Source organism: Engraulis encrasicolus, chromosome 11, assembly GCF_034702125.1.
Source record: "Engraulis encrasicolus isolate BLACKSEA-1 chromosome 11, IST_EnEncr_1.0, whole genome shotgun sequence".
Taxonomy (NCBI): Eukaryota; Metazoa; Chordata; class Actinopteri; order Clupeiformes; family Engraulidae; genus Engraulis; species Engraulis encrasicolus.
In genome coordinates, this window is record NC_085867.1 from 28,569,165 (window position 1) to 28,592,219 (window position 23,055).

Genomic DNA, 23,055 nt, shown 5'->3' on the forward strand with positions numbered 1-23,055 from the left:
CACTCTGTCACGAACAGGCCCAGGGAGGTCATCAATTGACCCGAGTAGAGCTTGAGCTTGGTGCTGCTTGGCATGAGTTTTTCTCGAGGTGCAATGCGCATCTTGTCCTTCAGGCTCATAACATCACACGTGGCTCCTGAGTCTAATTGGCACCTTTGCTTAGTACCATTCAGCATGAGAGCAGCAAACCACTTTTTTCCTTTTGGACCGACGGCCCCAATGCATTCGGTTGTGAAGAGATCATCTCCGCTTTCTGTGTCCTGGGTAAGTATGGGATTGTCCATGGAGTGAACATGAGCAGGTGCGTCGAGCCCTTTTGTTTTCATGCAGACACGAGCAAAGTGGTTGGGTGTACCGCAAGCTTTGCACACCTTTCCATAGGCAGGACATTGCTCTCTCCCCCTCCCATGCTGGGCACCACAGTATCTGCATGCTGGGACACTGCCTGTGGCCATGGCAGGGGTGTGTTTTTTTTGTTGCTTCCAATTTGGACGAGGAGTTGTGTTTGGTTGCCTAAATGCTGCATTGACACTGTCTGTAGGTGGCTTATCTTGCTCCATGGTTCTCACCGTTATGTCTGTAAGCTCTGCGGCTCTGCATAATTCCAAGGCTTTGGTCAGCGTTAGATTTTGCTCCCTCAATAACCGTCTCCGAGTGGCCTCGTTGGCTATGCCAAGCACTAGTTTGTCTCTGATTAAATCGTCCCTTAGAGCCCCATATTCACAGCCCCATATTCACTGCCTTTTCTCTCAAACGGGTAACAAATGTGTCAATAGACTCACCCTCATCCTGTTTGCAACAGCCAAAGATATAGCGCTCATAAATCAAATTTTTTGACTGGTGGAAGTACTCTTCTAATTTATCCAGGACTTTCTTCACGTCGTTGCGTTCATCCGCCGTCAACTCCAGATTGTGCTTGTAGACATGACGACACTCTGGCCCCATGACAGTCCTCAAAGTAGCAGCCTGAACCGCTTTCGATGCTTGCGTTAAATCCATTGCCAGACTTGACTTGAAACTGTGATCTTCGAATTCAGCCCTGAAGATGTCCCAGTTTGTGCTCCAGTTTCCACTGAGCTTCATTGGCGCGGGAGGCGGGATCGGATAGTATGCCATCTTGTCCGTAGTTTGAAGCTAGTCTTCGAAAGCTAATCTGCCCGGTAATGCTAGCGGCACTTTGCTAAACTGACAAAACAAAAAAATGCGGCACATGCATAGCTGATGACTTACGGTCGTACGTTGTCCATTAGCTGTCAAGTCGTCGATACTTTTTTTTAACAGCTAAGCCACTTCTGACACCATGTTTCATGTGCAAGAAGGAGGACACGGCGGTGCTGGTGTACTTGACTATTCGTGTTCAACACGGCAACAACACAGGAGGTACACTGGGTAATCTTGTACATGACAATAGCGTTGCAGTACCACATTAACACCCGCAGGTGGCAGCTCAAGTCCAGTAACAGACACCGCAACGCGGGTTTTTTTTTAATCCGAGTTGCAATTAAGTTGCAACCATACAGCATGTTTCAGTAAAAGATCATGTCCTGATGACAACGACAGTCTTGCTTCAGAATACACATTTCTTTATGTGAAGTTGTTGAGAACAAAGTATTCGCTAATGGCCGTGATCGCCCATACTCTTATCATGCAAATGACCTGTCACGCAGAGGGACCTTACACCAGTCTCTGACAGTGCCAGAAAGTTTCTTTTTTTCTTTAACAGACCCAGCAAATTTTGTTTTCGATCTACAGACATATACCATGACTTGTTTAAAAGCTGAAGATCTTAGCTTTTTATTACTAAAAACGATACATTTCTAGCCTCTCCCATTCCGAAGTTATGTCCATTTTAAGCGACGGATAGTTTAACAAAAAAATAGCGTCATTTCCCCCCTTTGTAAAAAGCGAAAGACGGTTTTATTATGCTTTACTCTCCGCAAGCGCGTACATAGCAGGTTCAGAATATCAGAATGTGCAAGCTGCATAATTGAACATTACTAGATGCCACAGAGACAAGTTAGATAAAACAACAGACTGTGCTGAATCATGCTGCTTAGCAGCACCATGCTTCGTGACAAAGTTGCTCCTACAAGAATAAGCTGCAACATGCTGCAACTTCTGGAATATTTTGGAAGACATTAGAACAATCGCCAGGGAGTTTACAGTCTACATAACTGGTTGGCCCTCACGAAGTTGTAAGTCTGATGTCTTTACTCCTTTCATTAGTTAAGTAGGCCTATGATGTTTTGTATGCAGGAGGAGCATGTCAAGTTACTAAAGGAACTTCTTATCCCAACATGTGTACTAGCATTTGCTGCTAGCCGACTTATTTTCAAAACCAGCTTTGTTATTTTTCATTATGCTGAAGTGAGTGGTACGTGTGAAAATAGGCTACCAGCTTTGCGCATGTGGCACCTTGTGTAGCTTGTGGAGTGACTAGAGTAGCGAATCATTGCCATTTAGGCATCTGTTGATTGTGTACGCTTTATGCTGCTTTTTTATTTGAGAAGTTTAAACTAAGGTGTTGAATACCAATACCGGGCAGGTATTTCTCCCTCCTCTGGAGGCTGCTGCGCGCTCACCGCTTCTCTTTCTGCCCATTACGCCTGTTTCAACTGACATATATAGGCCTACATAATATGCATTGCTGATAACTGTTTGGGTGCGCAGTTAAAAGATAATATGAAGCTTTGCTTCGTGTTTGTCTGTTTGTTTGTTTTTTAAGATTTTGAACACAAGTGACCCACACTGGGCAGTTTGAAACGTAAAATATTGACCGTGGTAGAAATGAAAGTCTCCACAGTCCACACAAACAGTTGTCTGATGATGCCATTGTGCATGTTGTGTGCAAAGCTAGTGGTCATTGTGAAGATACCTCACTGTTTTTGGCCATGTGGCTGTGACGCAGATGTAAACAAATCCGTTTCGCCTGTAACAATGGCAACGCAAACGCCTGCGTTACTCGATTTTCGCACTCTGGAACCCATTATTCAAAAAACTCGTTTTGTGCCACGTTTCTGGTGGGTTTCATATGGTTAACCCAGGGGAACGTTGTCACTGGCATAGAAAATCGTTCCCGTATAGCTGGCGCCTGACTGAGGCACCCTGGTACTGTCCTGCCTGCCACACTGCTCCCTTTTGGGGGCTGCCCCTTTGCACGGGTGAGGCATCAATGCAATTTCGTTGTGTGCAGTGTGCACTTGTGTGCTGTGGAGTGCTGTGTCACAATGACAATTGGAGTTTCCCAGTTGGGCTTTCACTTTCATTTCACTATAGGCATATACTGTAGCCCACACACACATTGAACATTTGACCAAGCAGACCATGCAACAACACCTCTCTAGTAAAGGGACACTGTGCAGGAAATGGTCAAAAAAGGTACTTCAACTATGCTGCTCATTGAAACTGGGTTGGCTATTGCCAAATTTTGCAGCTTAAAATGGCTATTTTTTGAAATTCAAAAATGGCGGACCATGGAGAAGATCCCCCTATTCATGTATGAAAAGTGCCATTTTTCCAGTCATAATGAATACTTAGAATTTGATGGTGGTGGTAAGTATTCATGAAAAAGGTAACATTAGTGGATGGGTAGCATGAATTCTGGAAATTAACAAATACAAATCTTATACAGTGTACCTTTAATTACACTTATATTCAGTCTCATAATCCAAATCTACGAGCTTCATCAATATTCAACCTCAATAAGCTACATTGTATTTCACAACATCATTAGATGTCTTATGTAAACATAGCGACTGTGTCCTGGGTGGCGTCACCGTAGGCTACTATCACTCCCCTAAACACTGACCAGAGCTTACTGCCCTACATAAGCAAAGAGCAGTAACTACGGCAACATTGAAACAGAGAAAAATGTCTTGGTTTTGGTATATGGTTGGATATTGTAGTTGCTACAAAATGGCATAGCAATATTTCTAAAATGGGACACATTTGGACCCCAAGGCTTTCATACAAGATGGAGGAGCTGTTATAAAGACTATTTTCAGTATACTCAATTTTGACTAAATATACTGTATGTAGTTACTGTGCGTTGTCTTTGTATGGCAGCAGCATTATGTTATTATTGCCACAGTGAGATAGCCCATGACCCACATACACCGTCTGTGTATGTATGGCAACACATGTGCAACACCCTGTGGCCATGGAGGGTAAAAGCATACAGCTGAGGCTCAGCACTGCTGACAATCTCCCTTTACTCTGCTAAGCTCTCACACAAGCCTGCTGGCCAAGACGCAGCCTAGCTCTACAGTGCGGCTCTCCACAGACCTAGCAACACGGCAGCCATTCACAAGTCAGCCAGTGCATTTACACATCCATCATGGTCAGCTTGTTACTGCACGGAGGGCAGATCCTGACTGAACCGGAAAAAACACACACACACCCACACACCCACGCACCCACGCACGCACACAGGCACGCAGGCAAGCAGACACGCAGGCACGCACACACACACACACACACACACACACACACACAATCTCTCTCTCTCTCTCTCTCTCTCTCTCTCTCTCTCTCTCTCTCTCTCTCTCTCTCTCTCTGGATACGAAATTGTTAAAAACAATGCGGTGAATTGTTACATTCTTACATTCCTCGATCAAAGATAACAAATGACAATTACAAGCTAAAAAAGGGCCCATGATATAATAAAAAATCCTTTAAGTTTGAAAAGGGTCCGTGTGTTCAAAATTGAATTTCTGAAAATATTTACACAAAACACATTGAACAATAAAGAGGATTGGTAATAAAGAATTAAGTGATACATTCTGTGGATTTTCTGGAAATTAACAATAAACATAATGGTTAATTATTCAATTTCTCTTTATTTTATAAAACTTCACTCATACAGCACTGGGATTTTAAATCACATTACGCAATACAATCATATCATGTCACAGCCTGCCATGATGTTCTTTATTAACATTATAAATAGTTTATTATAGGAATCTAAGCATCCATAAAGGCACACGTGTCCTAAGACTGGCAGCTGGACAGGTAGCCCAGTGTAGAACTCAGCCTTTGCTGAAGAAACAGTCTCAGGCACCTTAGCCTAAGGCACACCTCAGAAGTGGGTTCTTATTACACTGTATGTACTGAATGGGGGGGGGGTCCCTTTCAAAGGACTGCATGGGTGTATGGTGCCAGTATAGAGAAGAGATAAAACCTTCAGCCAGATATATTACAGTAATTTGTCTACACAAAGACAATAATAACCTGGTGTCCTTGTGTTGATCTCATTATAGATGGGTTTTTTTTTTATCAACACGGTGTTGTGGGGAGGGGCAAGACACCGGCAGCCAACCACGTGAGCGACAGCGGTTTCCAACAATCAGAGGTTGAGTTGTGCGCAGCTAGTTTCGCACAGTCAGGGAGAAAACAAAAATGTAGAACCCATGTATCAGGATGTGACAGAGGCAGAGAGAGATAAGGCAATGGGACCTCCTGTCCTCTCCTTTTGCTTGTGGCCTTGTGATGCAAGACATCGTTGACGATAGACGTGTTATTTAATGCAACGCGGTTGTTCCTTAGGCCACAGGCAGCAGCAGAGGGTGGGAGGAACCAGTTTGAAATGGACCCAACACGATTCATTTGTGGCAGCTGGCAGCTTTGGCCCATCTGGTGAGGGTCCACATTGAATAGGAATCAACCGGAGTATATCTACTGTACAATAAATATCACTAATGATTATTGTGAGACTCAGAAAATATAAATATGTGCATCTTCAAAAAAACATTAATATGTGCATCTTCTTGGCGCATTGTTTTTTTTCTTTTGCTTGATTGCTTTACAGTACTTCCATATAATTGAAATAAACAAAAATAAATTCCCAAGGGATGATTTTGAGTCTCTGTAATCCCCTTCACCAGTATCGTGTAGAGTGTTTTAAATATACTCTGCACAGACAGACAGACAGACAGACAGACAGACAGACAGATCCGCCTCAGCTAAGATAAGAGCATCACGGCAGCCTTAAGTGCTTTAAATATGCAATGAATATCAAGCCATGCTTGTAACAAGTCATGCTTGTATGTACACAGTGTGTGTATTCATTGTGTGTTTGTATGTACAGTATGTGTAGATGTGCATTGCTTATGTGTATGTAGATGTTTGCATGTGTAGGTGTGTAAACGTCCATGTTAACTCTCCTAATTCTCGTTAACTCCCTTCTCATTAACTCCCTCGTAGTTAACTCTTTTCCAAGGATTGCATTTCTTGAGAGCGTAGTTGTTAGCAGTTAGCAGCTTCGGTAGTTGCCAATGGGAAATTGCATTGCAACCAACAAAGTAGCTAATGTAGTTAGCAAGTACGCGTTTGAGATATGCACCCCTGGTTAGCTCCCTCCACGTTAGCCGTAGAAGCCGTGGAAGAAGACACAGACGGCGAGGAGTATGATGGCGTTGGCGTTGGCCACGTTCCTCCAGAGGGGCACCTCGGTGGTGTCCGTCAGCTGCTTCTGAAGCTCCTCCTGCTCCTCGGCGCTCAGGCGAGGAGCCTTCTTGTCCTCAAACCCGCAGAACCAGTTATAAGCCTTCTTACAGCAGCCGGGGTCCTCTGTATCCTCTGTGGGTGGAGGGGGATCATGGGATATGTAGTGTTATTATTAATGCTCATATCATTATTATAACCAGTTATTACATGGCGTGATGTCATTCTGTAGAATGCACCGTTCACTTGAATGGGGCTCCCCAACTTTCGCATGCTGTTTCTGACTAACAGCACGCTGTCAATGGCAACTGACAGAATGCCTGTTGCCTGGCGATGCCAGCTGATTTTAACACTTGGAAAACAGCTGACCAGCTCAACATTTGTAGTCTGGGAAAATGGCTGTGTTCAAAGTTAATTTTACATGAAAACGACCAAGGTAACATCAACATATTTGGACCAAAGGACGGCCCTTCCCTTCCCTTCTCCTTCACTCATTGTACATTCAATGGCAATGTTCAGTTCAACGTCAACTACAAATGAGGCCTGTCTATGGAGTGTGGAGTTCGAAAACATCAACCACAAAGTTTAGAAATCGGAGAGTAGCAACCAGCTGATAGCTAGGCCAATCGATGTTTCGTGCCACCAGCCACCTCTTGTTTTGAAAACTCGTGGACAAAAACGTACTCAACTTGTCTTCAGAAACACAGCCGTACATCTATGGGCGGGCGTACACCCACATGGGTGATGCCTTGTCCATGAGCAGTGTTGCCAGATTGGGCGGTTACCATTGGCCATTTGGCGTGTTTTCCTGCAGTTTTGGGCCCATAGAAATCACTGCAATTTGTCGGAATTGGGCGGAATTTGGCGCATTTTGGTGTTTTTTGAGAACCTTTTGGGCAGGATTTGATCAGACACATCTGGTAAAGCTGTCTATGACACGTCAAAGAGACAGGCTTTTCCAGAGTGAACTATTTGTGTCCTTATGTGCTCTGCTATATGTTGGATCATCATAGCCAGGCCGTGCCCTCCTAGTGACGCAACACCTTCAGCGTTGCGACAGTACTAGTCAGGTCAAGAGCAATACAAGTACTTTCTGAGCTCCCAGAAAATCGGGAACTCCTCACACTTTTTTCAGGAAGCAAACAACCATTAGCAAACCAAGGGAGGTGAGTGAAACATACCATTTGGCAAATGTTACAGTTTTTCTCGATTGCCTCCACACAAGTTCTACTTCACACACAATTCTCGGAACATCTCACCCATTTCCCAACTCCCCTAACCAATGTCACTGAACACTAAACACAATTCCTACTTAACACTCAAATTCCAGTTTTAAAACACACTCTTTTCACACCATTACACACAATTCTCTGGATTACACTCAATTTTCATAAAGAAAAACACTGGGTTTCTCATGGAACAATCTGAAATCATCACCCCATAAGGACACACATTGCATGTCATATTGATGAAAAATGAGTGCATGCAAGGAGAAAACCCATTTGTTTAGTTTTTGAACTCAAAAATATGTTATACAAGACATAACTTTCATGTGGTTACCCAATATTTTACAATACATTTGTGCAATTTTTAAATATTTTTAAAAATATGTAAAATATATACACGTCTGTGTACTACGAGTCTAAAAACAATATTTCAGTATTTTACTACAGAAAAATACCCTCTTTAGTAAGTAGAACACTGAAGAAAATAAGTTTCTACTGTGTTTCAAGTTGAGTATAGAGTTTTTTTTTTCATAGCAATAGGCTATACAGTAATGTAATGGGTTTTTTGTACTGCCAAATAGGCAGTGGGGTTTATCTTTGTGTTATTTTTGTGAAAAAGACATAAAAATCTTTCTGTTTCTGTTTGTGTGTTGTGGGAATGATGTTTTTCCAACTTATGTCACCATGCAATCCAGAACAAAAAAAGCCCAAGTTACTGGGAGAAATTAGTTTTACCCTGTGCCCAACAGTGTTTTAATGGGTCTGCAAATGTGTATTGTAGTGACTGTCTGTGTGTGTCATTTGACGACAAAATGAGGTTTTTAGAAGAGAGTACATTGTTTTGAGACAAGACGTGCATTTTTCAGAGGTAGTGAAGAGTTTGGCCCGTTGTGTGTGAGGTTTGGAGATTTGTGTGTAGAGTTTTGAGAATCCGAAGACCGATTCCGAAAATTGTGTGTAGGCAATCGAGAAAAACTGTTAATTGTTTTGCTCTTGGTCAGACCAAGTCTCGAAGAGATTTGAAAGTCGATGATAATCAGGCTAGCGTATCATCACCCACCTTCCACCTCCATGGTGCTGGAGTCATCCTGGTCAGCCGTCCAATCATCCGCCTCCAGATCGATTCTCTTCTCCGTATTGTTACGCAGACTCCAGCAGAGGCGGTACAGCTGCGACACACACACACACACAAACACGCACGTACGCACACGCACATACACACACGCACACACACATGCACACACACACGCACACACACACGCACATACACACACACACACACACACACACACACACACACACACACACACACACACACACACACAGAGGTCACTCAGGAGTCAAGTAGCGGAGAGCAATGTGTGTTATTTAAATCATTAAATGGAATGGGACCCACATATCTACTGGATATGTTTCAGCTGTATGCACCGACCAGGTCACTAAGGTCAACGGAGAAGAATTTGCTGGTGATTCCAAAAGTCAAAACAAAGTGTGGAGAGGCAGCCTTTAGCTTCTATGCTTCAAAGCTTTGGAACCAGCTTCCAGATGACGTAAAAAATGCACCCACTATTGATAGCTTTAAATCTAGACTCAAGACAAAGCTGTTCTCAGATGCTTTCTTAAATTATTGAATGAAAAGACGGTAAAATAAGAGAAGACAAAACCCTGTCAATTCTAGACCCTATCAGGTAAACGGAAAAAAGGAGGCCAGACTCCTCTGTCGTCGAACAGTTAAAATCTGAAGACTGCGTATGTTTTTCAAGGTTTTATGTTTATTTATGTTTTATTTTATTATTATTTTTACCTTATGTTTTATCTTAATGTTTTACATGTTTTTTTGACTCTAATTCATTTCCCTGTTTTCCTTTCATTTACATTTGTTAACTTTGTGAAGCACATTGAGTTGCACCTGTGTATGAAATGCGCTATATAAATAAACTTGCCTTGCCTTGCCTTGCTTTGTGCCAATAGAGAACACTGTTTTCAATCAGAGAGTCAGAAATTAGGGAATGAGGCCGGTGGTCACATGAGTAACTAGCCCTCCCTGCCACTGTGTATTTGGGTACACAGCAATCAGATTCAGTCATTACAGCAATACATTTGAAATTCTGAATCAAATGTGGGACATTCCAGCTGCCACACAGAAAAGAAAGCTTTTCTGTTATGTACATCAAACATGATGAAATAATCCCAAAACTGGGTCACATACAATTACCACAGCGTAATTTGGCTATTTTAACTTTATAATTAAAGCTTCTGGAGTTTAATTCTAGTGACTGCATGACTATCTCCATGTTTGTTCTAGTTTTTCTTAATCGGCCGTAATTGCATCTATGGGGAAACTCATGCTGACTAATATGGTAATGCGGAAGCACTCCAAGACAGGCGAGACTGAAGCACCGTCTCACTGGACAATCTAGGGGAGTAGTTTGAGGAGAGGATAGGAGAGGAGGAGGAGGAGGAGGAGGGGAGGAGAGGAGAGGAGAGGAGAGGAGGAGGAGGAGGAAGAGAGGAGAGGAGAGGAGAGGAGAGGAGAGGAGAGGAGAGGAGAGGAGAGGAGAGGAGAGGAGGAGGAGGAGAGGAGAGGAGAGGAGGGCAGAGGAAAGGAGATAAGAGGATAGGAGAGGAGAGGAGAGGTGAGGAGAGAAGAGAAGAGAAGAGGAGAGGAAAGGAGAGGAGAGGAGAGGAGGAGAGGAAAGGAGAGGAGAGGAGAGGAGAGGAGAGAAAAGGAGAGGAGAGGATGGCAGAGGAGAAAAGATGAGAGGAGAGGAGAGGAGAGGAGACGAGAGGAGGGCAGAGGAGAAGAGATGAGAAGAGAGGAGAGGAGAGGAGAGGAGAGGAGAGGAGAGGAGGGGAGGGGAGGGGAGGGGAGAGGAGAGGAGAGGAGAGGAGAGGAGAGGAGAGGACAGGACAGGGCAGGACAGGACAGGACAGGACAGGAGAGGAGAGAAGAGGAGGAGGAGGAGGAGGAGGAGAGTAGAGGAGAGTAGAGGAGAGAAGAGGAGGAGGAGGGGAGTAGAGGGGAGTGGTGGAGAAGAGTGACATTATTTATGACGCCTTGTAGAAGCGTCACCCTAATATTGCTGAAATGTATTTCAATAAACATATTGAATATGATTAGTTTTGCCGTGTTAACATGGCAGTCTGAAGCCACCGAGTGGAAATGGCCTCAGCATAGCAGATGCTTGTAGATTAGGGCTGCTTTTCCCAAAAACTCTAAAGTAGTACTTAAGCTTAAGTAGTACGTAGCCTCTTACTGCAGATGGGGTCGCCGGCGACCATATTCACTATTTGCTGAAAATACTCAACTACATCATAACAACATTGCTTTGACAGTGCCGAGAGCCTTAAAGTGGCCATGCCACTCTAATTACATTGCCATGTCCACCTTTTTTTCATCATCCTTGGTGTTCTCTGACCTGGTATGCAACATTATTTTAGCTGGAAAGTTATTTGATGGTGTATTTCAAAGCATTTTATTGCGCCCAAAAACACCTCTCAGGAGAACTAAGCGGTTTGTCCATAATGTTTATGAGCTTTGCACTGATTGGCTCAGCTGTTGCTAGAGAACCACGTCATTGTAGAGAACATGTTCTACTGAGGACTCACAGGCTGCTCTCAGCCTTTGAGATAAAAGAAAAGAAAAATAAGCGTCGCCGAATTGGCTAAAATTACCTAATGTTAAAATGATTGTGCTGGATACTCCACAGTCCACACTGGCGCAGATTTAATAATGTACAAAACCGTATTGTATTCTGCGCCACTAGATGGCATATTCGGGGCATACGGATCCTGGGAGGAGAAGAAGAAGTGTATGTTGTTGCTGCTAGCACGTACTCACTCCTGCGGTGGATTGTTTTATTCCGTGTCAATTTAAAACTACTTCAGTAAATGTATTAACTTTACACCGAGCGTCTTCATTGCCTACTACAAAGCAACTTTATGCACCAGTTCGTCACTGATGGCTCATCAACGCGGCGGCATCCTCGTCATGGCACAGGTAAGATGCTAACCTACAACACCACTCAATGTTGTATTTTTTTGCTTCAGGCAGGACGTATTGTGTAGGTTAACTTGGTTTCACTCGTTACGTTTGATCCAAGTGGATTTCATTGTTGTTTCAGACACAACGTTTGCACAATGCATCAAGAAGTAAGCTTATTTCAATGTTGTTGTATTGTGTTCAAAAGGTGTTGAATTGTTAGACATGTAGAAACACATTTAGGACAGACTACCGGTGTGAAAGACTATCTTGGGCCGTAACTGGCGACTGCAGATGTTAGAAGCAGTGGAGATTGGACGTAAGTGTCACTCTTAATCTGGTGTGTATTCATTTAGACCAGGATTGAGACTTTCGTTTTGACCAATCACTGTGTTTATCACCTGGAGTCGCCAGTTGATACGGGGGACTCAGATAGTCTGTTACACCGGTTATAGGCCTACACTTTGATTAGTTTATGCATAAATAAAACCTGAGAAGATATGCTCCCCTCAAAAGAAAGAAAACCACAGCCAGAGCTCAAAATTAACATTGCAATCAGCCAAATGCTGGTGAAAACTCAGGTTGGCTGGTACAAAATAAAACTTAGTAGCCACTTTGACCCATTGGTGAGTATGCCTATTTTACCACACACATGCACTTGGTGCAAGCATTTTTATTGCATGTACCAGAACAAAACATTGTATGGTGTAGGCCTATTAAATTATTGTATGCATCAACTTTTAGTGATGTGATATATTGCCTAGGTGGCCCCTCATACTTAAGTACTACTTAGGCTTAAGTACTACTTAAGAGTTTTTGGGAAACGCAGCCTAGGATGACTAAAACCTGATTTGGACAGGATGAATAATACCTGTGGCCTGGTAATTCGGAACAATTGCGGACACACATAGACACACACACACACACACACACACAAAAGAATATATGTATTCTTACTCATATGTAGGCCTACTTACGTTCTCGTCTGGGATGGGTTTGGTCATGAGCGAGATGCAGAGTACGAAGAGGCAGGACAGCGTGAAGAGGATGATGGAGAAGTAGAGGTAGTGTACGCCGCAGATGATGGTGGGACAGTTGCTAGGCGCAGCGCAGCTACCCGTGCCGTACGCAAACTCAGCTATCATACGAGACAGGCCAACACCCAGACCCAACATCAGGCCGTAGAACGCGCCCTAGAAGAGAGAGAGAGATAGGAAGAGAGAGAGAGAGCGAGAGAGAGAGAGGGAGATAGAGCACGGGTTATGAGTAGGGTAGTGGAGGAGGAGAGGAGGAATGGTGGATGGAAATGAGGGTCAGAGAGTCACTAAGGCTCGCACAGCTACCAGTGCCGCACACAAACTCAGCTATCATACAAAATAGGCCAACACCCGGACCCAACATCAGACCCTAGAATGCATCCTGGAAGAGAGAGGGAAGAGATGAGTGGAGGAGATGAGCGGAGAAGAGGAAGGATACTGTAGGTTGCACAGCTCCCCGTGCCATACGCAAACTCAGCTATCATACGAGACAGGCTAACACCCAGACCTAACATCAGGCCGTAGAACGCACCCTAGAAGAGAGGAAGAGATGGGACAGGTTAGGAGTGGAGGAGTGGAGGAGAGTGGAGGAGGAGGAGCTGAGAAGAGCAGGAGGGAAGGAGAGAAGAGGAAGTAGAAGAGGTAGTGGACACCAAAGATGATGGTCGGGCAGTCACTAGGGCTTGCACAGATCGCAAACTCAGCAATAGGAGGAAGAGATGAGAAGATGAGGAGGAGCAGTCATTAGGTTCTTACAGGGTCGTTAGCACATTTGCAGAAGATGGAGAGTGTGAATGCAGCTGGGATGGGAGAGACCAGGTCGATGAATGTGGGGATGATGAAGAGATGAGAGATGAGGGAGGGATGAAAGGATGAGAAATAGATGAAATATGAGAGAGAGATGAGAGGATGAGGAGGAGATGAGGAGGAGTAGTCGTTAGGGACTTACGGGCTCGTTAACTCGTTTGCAGAAGATGGCTAGTCCGAACACAGCGGCGATGGGCGGGGCCAGGTAGGAGGTGATGGACTGGATGTAGTCAAACAGCTTCCCGCTCTGAGCTGATTGGACGATAGGTATCCAGGCGATACTCACACCAATCAGGAACAGCATGAAAACCCTGCAGCAACAAACACAAACGCGCATTACAAACTCATGATACCAACAAACACGTACACAGTAAATTACACACAATAAATTAGGTAAAGGTATTTCAGAATTCATGCTGCCCAATTAGTAATGTTATATTGTGTGAGAATTTTTCACAGCCATCTACTTCTAAGTATTCAGTAGGACTGGGAAAATTACAATTTTCAAGGTGGATCCTCGTGTCCGTGTCCGTGTCCGCCATTTTGAATGTCCAGTAATGGACATATTAAGCTGCAAAATGTACTTTACTTTAGTGAGATCAGTGAATTAATTCTAAGTTTATTCACTTTGTAAATATTCATGAAATTCATCTGATTTGGGAATGGGCAGAACAGTTGCAATGAGCACCATAGTTGCAATGCACAACCCTACATACTCTTCCTTTAAAATTGACTGTTTTAGTGTTGAATCAGCACAAACACCTCTGTTATTAACTCACAGTCTCACATACCTCCTTGAAACACATGTCACATGACATCATAAAAATATACTACATATCGGCATGGACATGCTGGGAAACAACAGCGTGCATATAGCTAATGTAAAACTTTAACATGGCCAGTACTGATAAGGCAAATCACTGCAGTAACCTCAAGAACTGATTACTCAATGGGCCTACAGGGCCCAGGCCAAGAGGCCCAAGAGTCAAGGGGACCCTGAAGCCCAAGCCTCTATATTTCCATTCTCATATTATTTTTAAGTCACACTTTTCACGACTATATTTTCAGTCGTTTCTCGGAGGACTTAGCCTCATACCCCCAACAACATAGACTCTCGAATCTGACCTAAAACCCTAAATCGTTTACAGTAATACACTAGCAGCACCCATTGAGGGGGCCCTTTCTTGTTGTCTGGCCAAGGGGCCAATGAAATCATAATCCGTCTCTGAGTAACCTTTGACTGTGCATAAACTATGAAAGATAGGAATCATACCATACGTGACTACCGTATATAGGACATGTGCCAATGGCCCACATAAACAGGGCATTAAAAGCAGGAGGGGTGAAGTGTACTAGGCAGAGGTGGCCAAAGTAAGAAGTAAATTTATGGTTTAAGTACACCAATAGCACATGTTATTAGATAGCGGTCTCACAAAGTATTCCCTTTTACCTAATGAGGGAGCTAGACGTTGTTGTTACCGGAAAAAAAAACATAAAAGCAAACCCCCAATCAGCCCCAAATCGTTCAAGTGCAGAATCGGGTACACCACTCTATAGTAGCTCTAGGCCAGTTACTCAATGAAGATACTTATGCTGGAAGGAAATTAATTATGGTTTTGTTTTTTTACTTCTACTTCTACTTCTACCAAGAGGAAGGAGCTCAGTGCACAAGGTAAAACAACCAATGACCATATACAGTTGAGGACGATATTATTAGCCCCCCTCCTGAAATTAGACATTTCTCTTGATTTCTCAGTAAGAAATGGGAGCTTGCGTAAATTCTACCAGGGAGACTCGAATTTCTCGGCTGTCAAACTTACTAGGCTAACCATCCAATCTCCCTTTTGACAGATCATACATGCGTCATCATTGCCCAGGATCGTCAACCAATCACAACGCGAGATTGGGGATTTCCCCGTTACGCATCACTCATGCATCGTTCCCTCTCAGCCAATGGATCGCATTCACGTTTGTTTAAAAATCAGTCACTCATTCTGATCTCTGCTTTCCAGTTAAGCCGACTTTGAAGTGGCTGTCCGGCGTTTTCGTTATCAAACATTCTGTTTATTTTCTACCTGGTTATCCTCACCTTCCGCTGCTGGGATGGAATTTCCAACCGCTCAAACGCGTGGCACGCAATCGGTGCTTTCTTATAGCCTAATATTTTCCTCGCAAGGCTTCAATCAATTTGCTTGGCACGCCGCTCCCTGATTTCCCGACGCTCGTGGATTTGCTTTTGAACTAGCCTGCCTGTGGATGGATTTCCCCGAACTGGTGTAATTCGTGAGTAACCTGGCGGCTTTCCCTTCACTTATCCTGCGGACCAAAGGAACGTTTATCTCAGCGAATGACTATTTTTGCGGGGAAGTTGTCCAGGCAAGTCGCCTCTCATGCCTCATACTCGGCTTGTTGCACTGTCTCGGATATCAGTCTCGTCTGCCGCTGGTTGACTGATGGACTACGTTTCGTTTGCTGTCATTGGGGATAATTCCATGAACTGATTGGAGTGACTTTTGGATCATTTGCTGGGGAAGGGCGGAATTGAAGTAACTGGGCCCGCGGTGCTCTCTCGTTGCGCCTCGCTCACTTAGCCCGGCATATCTGCTCAGCACATTGGTTTTTACGGAGGCGTTATGGGTACTGCGAGTCACCATTTACTTGGTCGTCGTCGGCCTCTCTGCTGCGGATGGACTGGTGATTCGCTTGCCAACATTATAGAGCATTTCATGAACCGGTTGGTGTGGCTTTTTTGGAACGTCACTGGGTTTAAATGGGCTAATTATATCTCGAAGCGCCTCGCCCGCACGCATAACCCGACGTTAACCTTCTGTGTTTCGTGCTGCCTGTCACGACACCGGACGGAGGACATTGCAGAGCCATGTACTCGTAATCGTCAAACGTATTGTTACAAACGTACTTCCTATGTTCCGGAGCGATGTTGCAAGGACCTCAGCCTACGGGCCGTAGCACCGCCTACAGTTTTTCATTCATGTGGATTCCGGTCGTGCGTTCATCAGTTTGCACCCGCCTATTTTCAATGTTCCGCTCAGTAGCCTATGCCCACAACACAAGCTATTTTACGTTTTCGTTTGCATGGACTGGCCCATGTGGCGCAGGAGTGGCGGTCTCATTGACTTTTAAGAGTTATGGCTTCGGTTCGTAGGCCTAGACTGCTGGCTCGCTCATTAAGCTATGCGCGCTGATGATAGAAGTGTACCTTGCTTCCTCACTCCCGCTTCAAGTCATTCAGGGCTGGATTAAGTTAAAGGGACACTGAGATTTTAGTTGTTTATTTCCAGAATTCATGCTGCACATTCACTAATGTTACCTTTTTCATGAATACTTACCCCCACCATCAAATTCTAAGTATTCATTATGACTGGAAAATTGCACTTTTCATACATGAAAGGGGGGATCTTCTCCATGGTCCGCCATTTTTGAATTTCCCAAAATAGCATTTTTTTTTAGCTATATATATATATATATATATATATATATATATATATATATTGTTTATTACATGGTAAACTTTCATGTTAAGACCAAATTTGGCAATAGGCAGCTCAAGTTTCAATGAGCAGCATAGTTGCAGTACCTTTTTTGACCATTTCCTGCACAGTGTACCTTTTAAAGATCACGCGGGGCTTTCGGCCTGCGCCCGGTCGCCGAGCATCAAGGGATATAGTAGCCTGTCGCAATGCCTTGTCTATTTCGAGTTATTTTGATCACAATGGGCTACATGTACACCGTCCAAATATAAGTAAATAAATGAGTGATATCCGTGGAAATGTAAATCGATGATGACAGTTAATAATCATAATTAAATTATACATGAAACTCGGCCCATGGAGTCCTGTCAGGGTTCTGATCACACCCCATTGATAGCCGTCCATGGGCTAACCCTCTCACTCTGTACACCACTCGTGCCCTTAGGCTTCATTGGAATCGTCAGGTCGCTCGGACTGTGATGTGTCGGATTGTGTTTGTTTTCTCATATCTGGTGATGGTGGTCTCTGCTGCTTTCCCGTACACTTTCACATACACGTGCATCTGCCGCTCCACGTAGGGCATACGCTACGTAATGCACTGGGCATCGGCCCCAACGTCGGACTGGGCATCGGCCCCGACGATGGACTGGGCATCGGCCCCGACGATGGACTGGGCTCTGGCCCCGACGATGGACTGGGCTCTGGCCCCGACGAAGGACTGGGCTCTGGCCCCGACGAAGGACTGGGCTCTGGCCCCGACGATGGACTGGGTATTGGCCCCGACGACGGACTGGGCATCGGCCCCGACATTGGACTGGGCATCGGCCCCAACGTCACCCTGGGCCGGCGACTCCACATCACCCTGGGCCGGCGACTCCACATCACCCTGGGCCGGCGACTCCGCATCACCCTGGGCCGGCGACTCCGCATCACCCTGGGCCGGCGACTCCGCATCACCCTGGGCCGGCGACTCCGCATCACCCTGGGCCGGCGCCTCAGGGCTCGTGCTTTAACGGCGCACCTCAGCATTGCCCTGGGCTGTCTCACCTCAACACCACGGCTCAACACCACGGCTCAAAATCACAACTCGGCATCACAATGGGCCATCGCCTCAGCATCGCACTGGGCTGTCGCCCCAACTTTAGCGCCAGTCACCTGGTTGTATCGGTATCCTCATCCATCCTGCATGACAAACTTATCACAGCTACCCACTGGTAGCGAGTAGGAGTTTATGTCTATTTTGATATGCCATTTTTGTTCCGGTGCCGTTATTTAGTGATGTTTCAGCTTTCTGCTCTGTCCCTCTCAGGTCTCGATAACCGGCTCTCCAACTCTCCTCTGTCGTAAGCTCGCACTTTCTGCATTCTCCTGATTAAGGTGCCCCCCTTTTTTATTGCTAGTCTAATCATGCAGTTACCGCAAGCTGTCTCTCTCAACCAACCAGGGCATCCGCCCCACTGCCTGTGTCAATGCCTGCTTTGCACAAGCATTCACCGCGCCACACCGCGTAGGTGTTTATCATAATTGACATGGGGTTATTATTTCCTTGGTCGAGATGTTTTCTTGGTGTTTTATTCATTGTTTGTTTCAGCTACAAGCTCTGCTATCTCCCTCTCTTAGGTCGTGATTATCAGTTGTCTGCCGATTCTCCTCTGTTTTAACCTGACCTTCCTGCTTATCCTGGCCGAGGTGCTTGTCTTTAATGTTAGCTACTCATGCTTTGTCTCAAGCTGTCTCTCTCATCACTCTGGGCAGACGCCCGCATAGTGCGGGCTTTCAAGGCAATGGGCTGCTGGTTGTCCGACGCATGTGCGTGTTGCATTCGGCTCATTCCTCGCTTTGTCATCTTGCTCAGTGTGCTGTTTCTGTTCTGTTAACTCTGTTTCCTTCTTCTCATTCCTCGCCCAAGAGGTATACAGCACGCTCGTTCAGAATCGGCGTGGCCACCACGGCCACTAAGCGGGGTCTGTCCCCTACTGCGATCAAGGCGCTGGGCCGTTGGTCGTCTGGCGCATGCGCTTCCTGCATTTGCCTCACTCCTCATCACGTAATTGAAGCATGCTATATCTGGTCTGTAACTTTATGTTTTCTATTCTCATTTCTGGTGACGGTGGTATTTTGCTGCGTCGGCGGCATTCACTCTATCTCTTGGGGGGCTATCGCTCCGGTCACCCGGTCATGTCTGTATTCTATCCTTCTCTCATCTATCAGATTGATTTTATAGTGGTCCGTAAGCCTGTTATCTCCATATTTTGTAACATCGAACCAGCCTGGCTAGTTGCCGTGGTTGTTTATCCGTGATGTCAACTATCATACCATATTACATTATATTATAGCCTACGTTCATTCATTCATCCATTCATTCATTTACTCATTCATCACCATGTTCTACTCTCTCCCTTAGGTCACGATTCCGGCTCCCTACCTACTGTCATAATCTAAGTTTTCAGCGCTCTCCTGACCAAGGTGCATCTATCAATCAAATCATAACGCTCTACTGCCTCTCTGCTCTCAGAGCATCTGCGCCATCGCCCGTTAACATAGCATCATCATCATCATCATCATCATCATCGTCATCATCACAGGGCTCCAGCCTCTGCCGGGCCGCCGCCCATAGCTTAAGCCTCCACTTCTCCTGACCAAGGTCACGGTTCTGGCTCTCCACCTACTCCCGTCACAATCTAAGTTCACAGCGCTCTCCTGCCCAAGGTGCATCTCTCAAGCATAACCTACCGCCGTGCTGTCTCTGTTCTCAGCGCATCCGCGCCGTGTCTTCTTGCATAGCCAAAGATACCGACATTATCATCACCATCATCACAGGCTTCATGCCTCGGCTAGACTGCCGCCCATATCTTAAGCCTTAGAACATCCCTATCATTTATAATCTCATTTAATCTATCATCATTCGTCTTCCAACCTATCACCTATCACCCATCATCATTGTCATCATTGTCATCATTGTCATCATTATCATCATCATCATCATCATCATCTTCATCATCACCTATCGTCCTTCATTTTCCGTCTATCAATCATCTAACTAACTTTTCATGTCTTTCAGATGGTGTCTCCTTGTAAGCTGTAGGTGAGTTCACTTCTAATCTCTATTTTTGGGGCAGGCTACGCCCGCCTCCATCTCCGCTGGAGGATATGCCGTCCTACCCTGGAGTTCAACGCGAAGACGGGAACCTTCGCCAAACAGATTCATGCATTTTATATCAAGTGTAAATTGTTCGCCAAACGGATTCATGCATTTTTGTATCATGTCTATTGTTCAATAAATGTTAATAACGTTCATTTGCCTCTCGAGTCTTCATGGTAGAAATGGGAGCTTGCGTAAATTCTACCAGGGAGACTCGAATTTCTCGGCTGTCAAACTTACTAGGCTAACCATCCAATCTCCCTTTTGACAGATCATACATGCGTCATCATTGCCCAGGATCGTCAACCAATCACAACGCGAGATTGGGGATTTCCCCGTTACGCATCACTCATGCATCGTTCCCTCTCAGCCAATGGATCGCATTCACGTTTGTTTAAAAATCAGTCACTCATTCTGATCTCTGCTTTCCAGTTAAGCCGACTTTGAAGCCACCACCACCCCTCCGTCCACCGTCACCAGTGGTTCCCGTCTGTTAGGGGGCAGGCTACGCCCGCCTCCATCTCCGCTGGAGGATATGCCGTCCTACCCTGGAGTTCAACGCGAAGACGGGAACCTTCGCCAAACAGATTCATGCATTTTATATCAAGTGTAAATTGTTCGCCAAACGGATTCATGCATTTTTGTATCATGTCTATTGTTCAATAAATGTTAATAACGTTCATTTGCCTCTCGAGTCTTCATGGTAGAATGACCATTATTTACCGTTTCTGTTATTCTGGAAACAAATACACTGATGGAGATAATGTTCAATGAGTTGAATTTGGATTTTTCTACTGTTACGATGAGTTTAAACAAAAAAGGGCAAAAATGACAAGGACAAAATTATTAGCCCCCTGATCATTAATAGTCAATATGGCGCCATTTATGAACCAAAACTGACAACAGGCTCTGATAAGTTGCTACCTAGGTTGGCACATGCCCCACTAGGGATTTTGACCCATTTCTTCACTGCAAAGTATTCTAGCTAGTCCAAATCGCATGGATGCTGAGCATAGACATTGACCACAGACTCTCAGTGGGATTGAGGACTGGACTATGAGCGGGTGATTCCAATATCATGGTTTTAGTGTCCTTGAAGAACCTCTGAACTAATCTAAATGTATGCTTTGGGTTACAATGTTGTTGGAAGACCCAGCAATCCAGATTCAGACCCAGACTCCCTGTGTCTGAGGCTGAATAACAGACTAAACTTGATGCCCTTCCACTATGTGTAACTGTGGAAACTGCTTAGCCTCATTAGACCAAAGAAGCATTGGACACCTGCCTAGATGATTGTTATTGACCTGGCCTCCCCTGGGGGTGTCCCCCCCAAGAAAGACAGTTGTTAGGGCTTGTCATCATATTGGGCTTTGGGGCCATCATCACAGAAGAACCCCTTTACTAAAGGCAGTGCATATCACAGTGTTACTGAGCTTTGCCTGTGAACTTTTGAAAGTCAAAAATGAGTTTTGAACGTCTCTGCTTTCATCTGATGATATTCAATTGCACCTGCTTTGATGCATGAATTCTGCTTCTGTCAGGTGAAGAAAGGAATAGGCCTTGAATCGTTATAAGATGGTTTCCACAATTAAACATGGTGGTGGATGCATCATTCTGTGGCAGCCTCAGCCACAGGAAACCTTGTTTGGGTGTACGGCACCATACAAACTGAAAATTATGATAGAATGTGGAAAGTGACCTTGCAAAAATATGCTCATAGAGGGAGTTAAGATCTTCACTGGATCTTTCAATAAGACAATAACCAAAAACTTGCATCCAAAATAGTTCAAATGTTCTTAGGATACTAAAACCATGGTCATGGAGTGGTTCAGACCTCAATCCTTTAGATAGTATTTGAAGAGTGCTGAAAATGAATGTCCATCCTCAACATCCATGCAATTTGGACCAGCTTAACTATTTGCAATGAAAAAAATGGGCCAAAATCCCTGGTAGGACATATGCCAACATAGTTAACAACTAATCAAAGTGCCTGGTGTCAGTTTTTGTTCATAAATGGCAATGTATTGACTATTAATGATAAGGGGGCTAATAATTTTGTCCTTGCCATTTTTACACTTTTTTGTTTAAACTCATTGTGAAAATGGAAAAGTCCAAATTTAACTTATTGGATACTATATCCATGGTGTATTCGTTTCCAGAATAACATGCATTTATTAATAATGATCATTCTCAATGATCAATGAAGAGATATGTCTAATTTCCGGAGGGGGGCTAATAATATCGTCCTCAACTGTATAATTATGTATTACATGTCACTGAAGTGACTGTGTGGCTCTCATTGTCTCTGATTATCTGTGGAGGCGGACTGATCATCTGTGCTGCACGGAGTCACTGGTCCACAAGCATTTGAGAAGTAAGCAATGAGTGAGACTAAGTGGCGGCATCGTGCGTGGAGATTTGGTTACAGCGGCGTATTCGACAAGATTGCTGGCCGTGGTGCTGAAGAACCACGGAGCGCGATGAATGCCCTGCATGGTAGGGAGTTCCCTCTCGGAGACCTTGCGACGTATCTTGGTGTAGATGTCACACACACGCACGCACGTACACACACGCACGCACGCACGCACGAACGCATACACACACAGCGTTGCTGTACCTGCCAGCCAACATGAGCTCCTTCTCGGAGGCCTTGCGGCGCAGCTTGGTGTAGATGTCCATGGTGAAGAGCGTGCTGGCCGAGTTGAAGATGGACGTCAAGGAGGACATCAGGGAGGCCAACATCACCGACAACATGAGACCTCGCAGACCTGATACACACACACACACACACACACACACACACACACACACACACACACACACACACACACACACACACACACACACACGCACACACACACACACATACACACACACACACACACAAACACACACACAAACACACACACACCAATCAGGAATGACATTAACG

General features: G+C 44.9%; 1 protein-coding gene across 1 annotated transcript in view; it reads right to left on the reverse strand.

Annotated features, from left to right (window-relative positions):
• Positions 1–4,840: 4,840 nt before the first annotated feature.
• slc5a1 (solute carrier family 5 member 1) overlaps positions 4,841–23,055 on the reverse strand; it is a 46,234-nt gene continuing 28,019 nt past the window's right edge. Inside the window, exons 11-15 of the mRNA XM_063210352.1 lie at positions 22,741–22,891; positions 13,636–13,804; positions 12,627–12,842; positions 8,728–8,836; positions 4,841–6,576 (exon numbers count right to left, since the gene is read on the reverse strand). Of these exons, the coding sequence (XP_063066422.1) occupies positions 6,362–6,576; positions 8,728–8,836; positions 12,627–12,842; positions 13,636–13,804; positions 22,741–22,891 (860 nt within the window). The 3' untranslated portion in view covers positions 4,841–6,361. The remainder of the gene's footprint in view (positions 6,577–8,727; positions 8,837–12,626; positions 12,843–13,635; positions 13,805–22,740; positions 22,892–23,055) is intronic.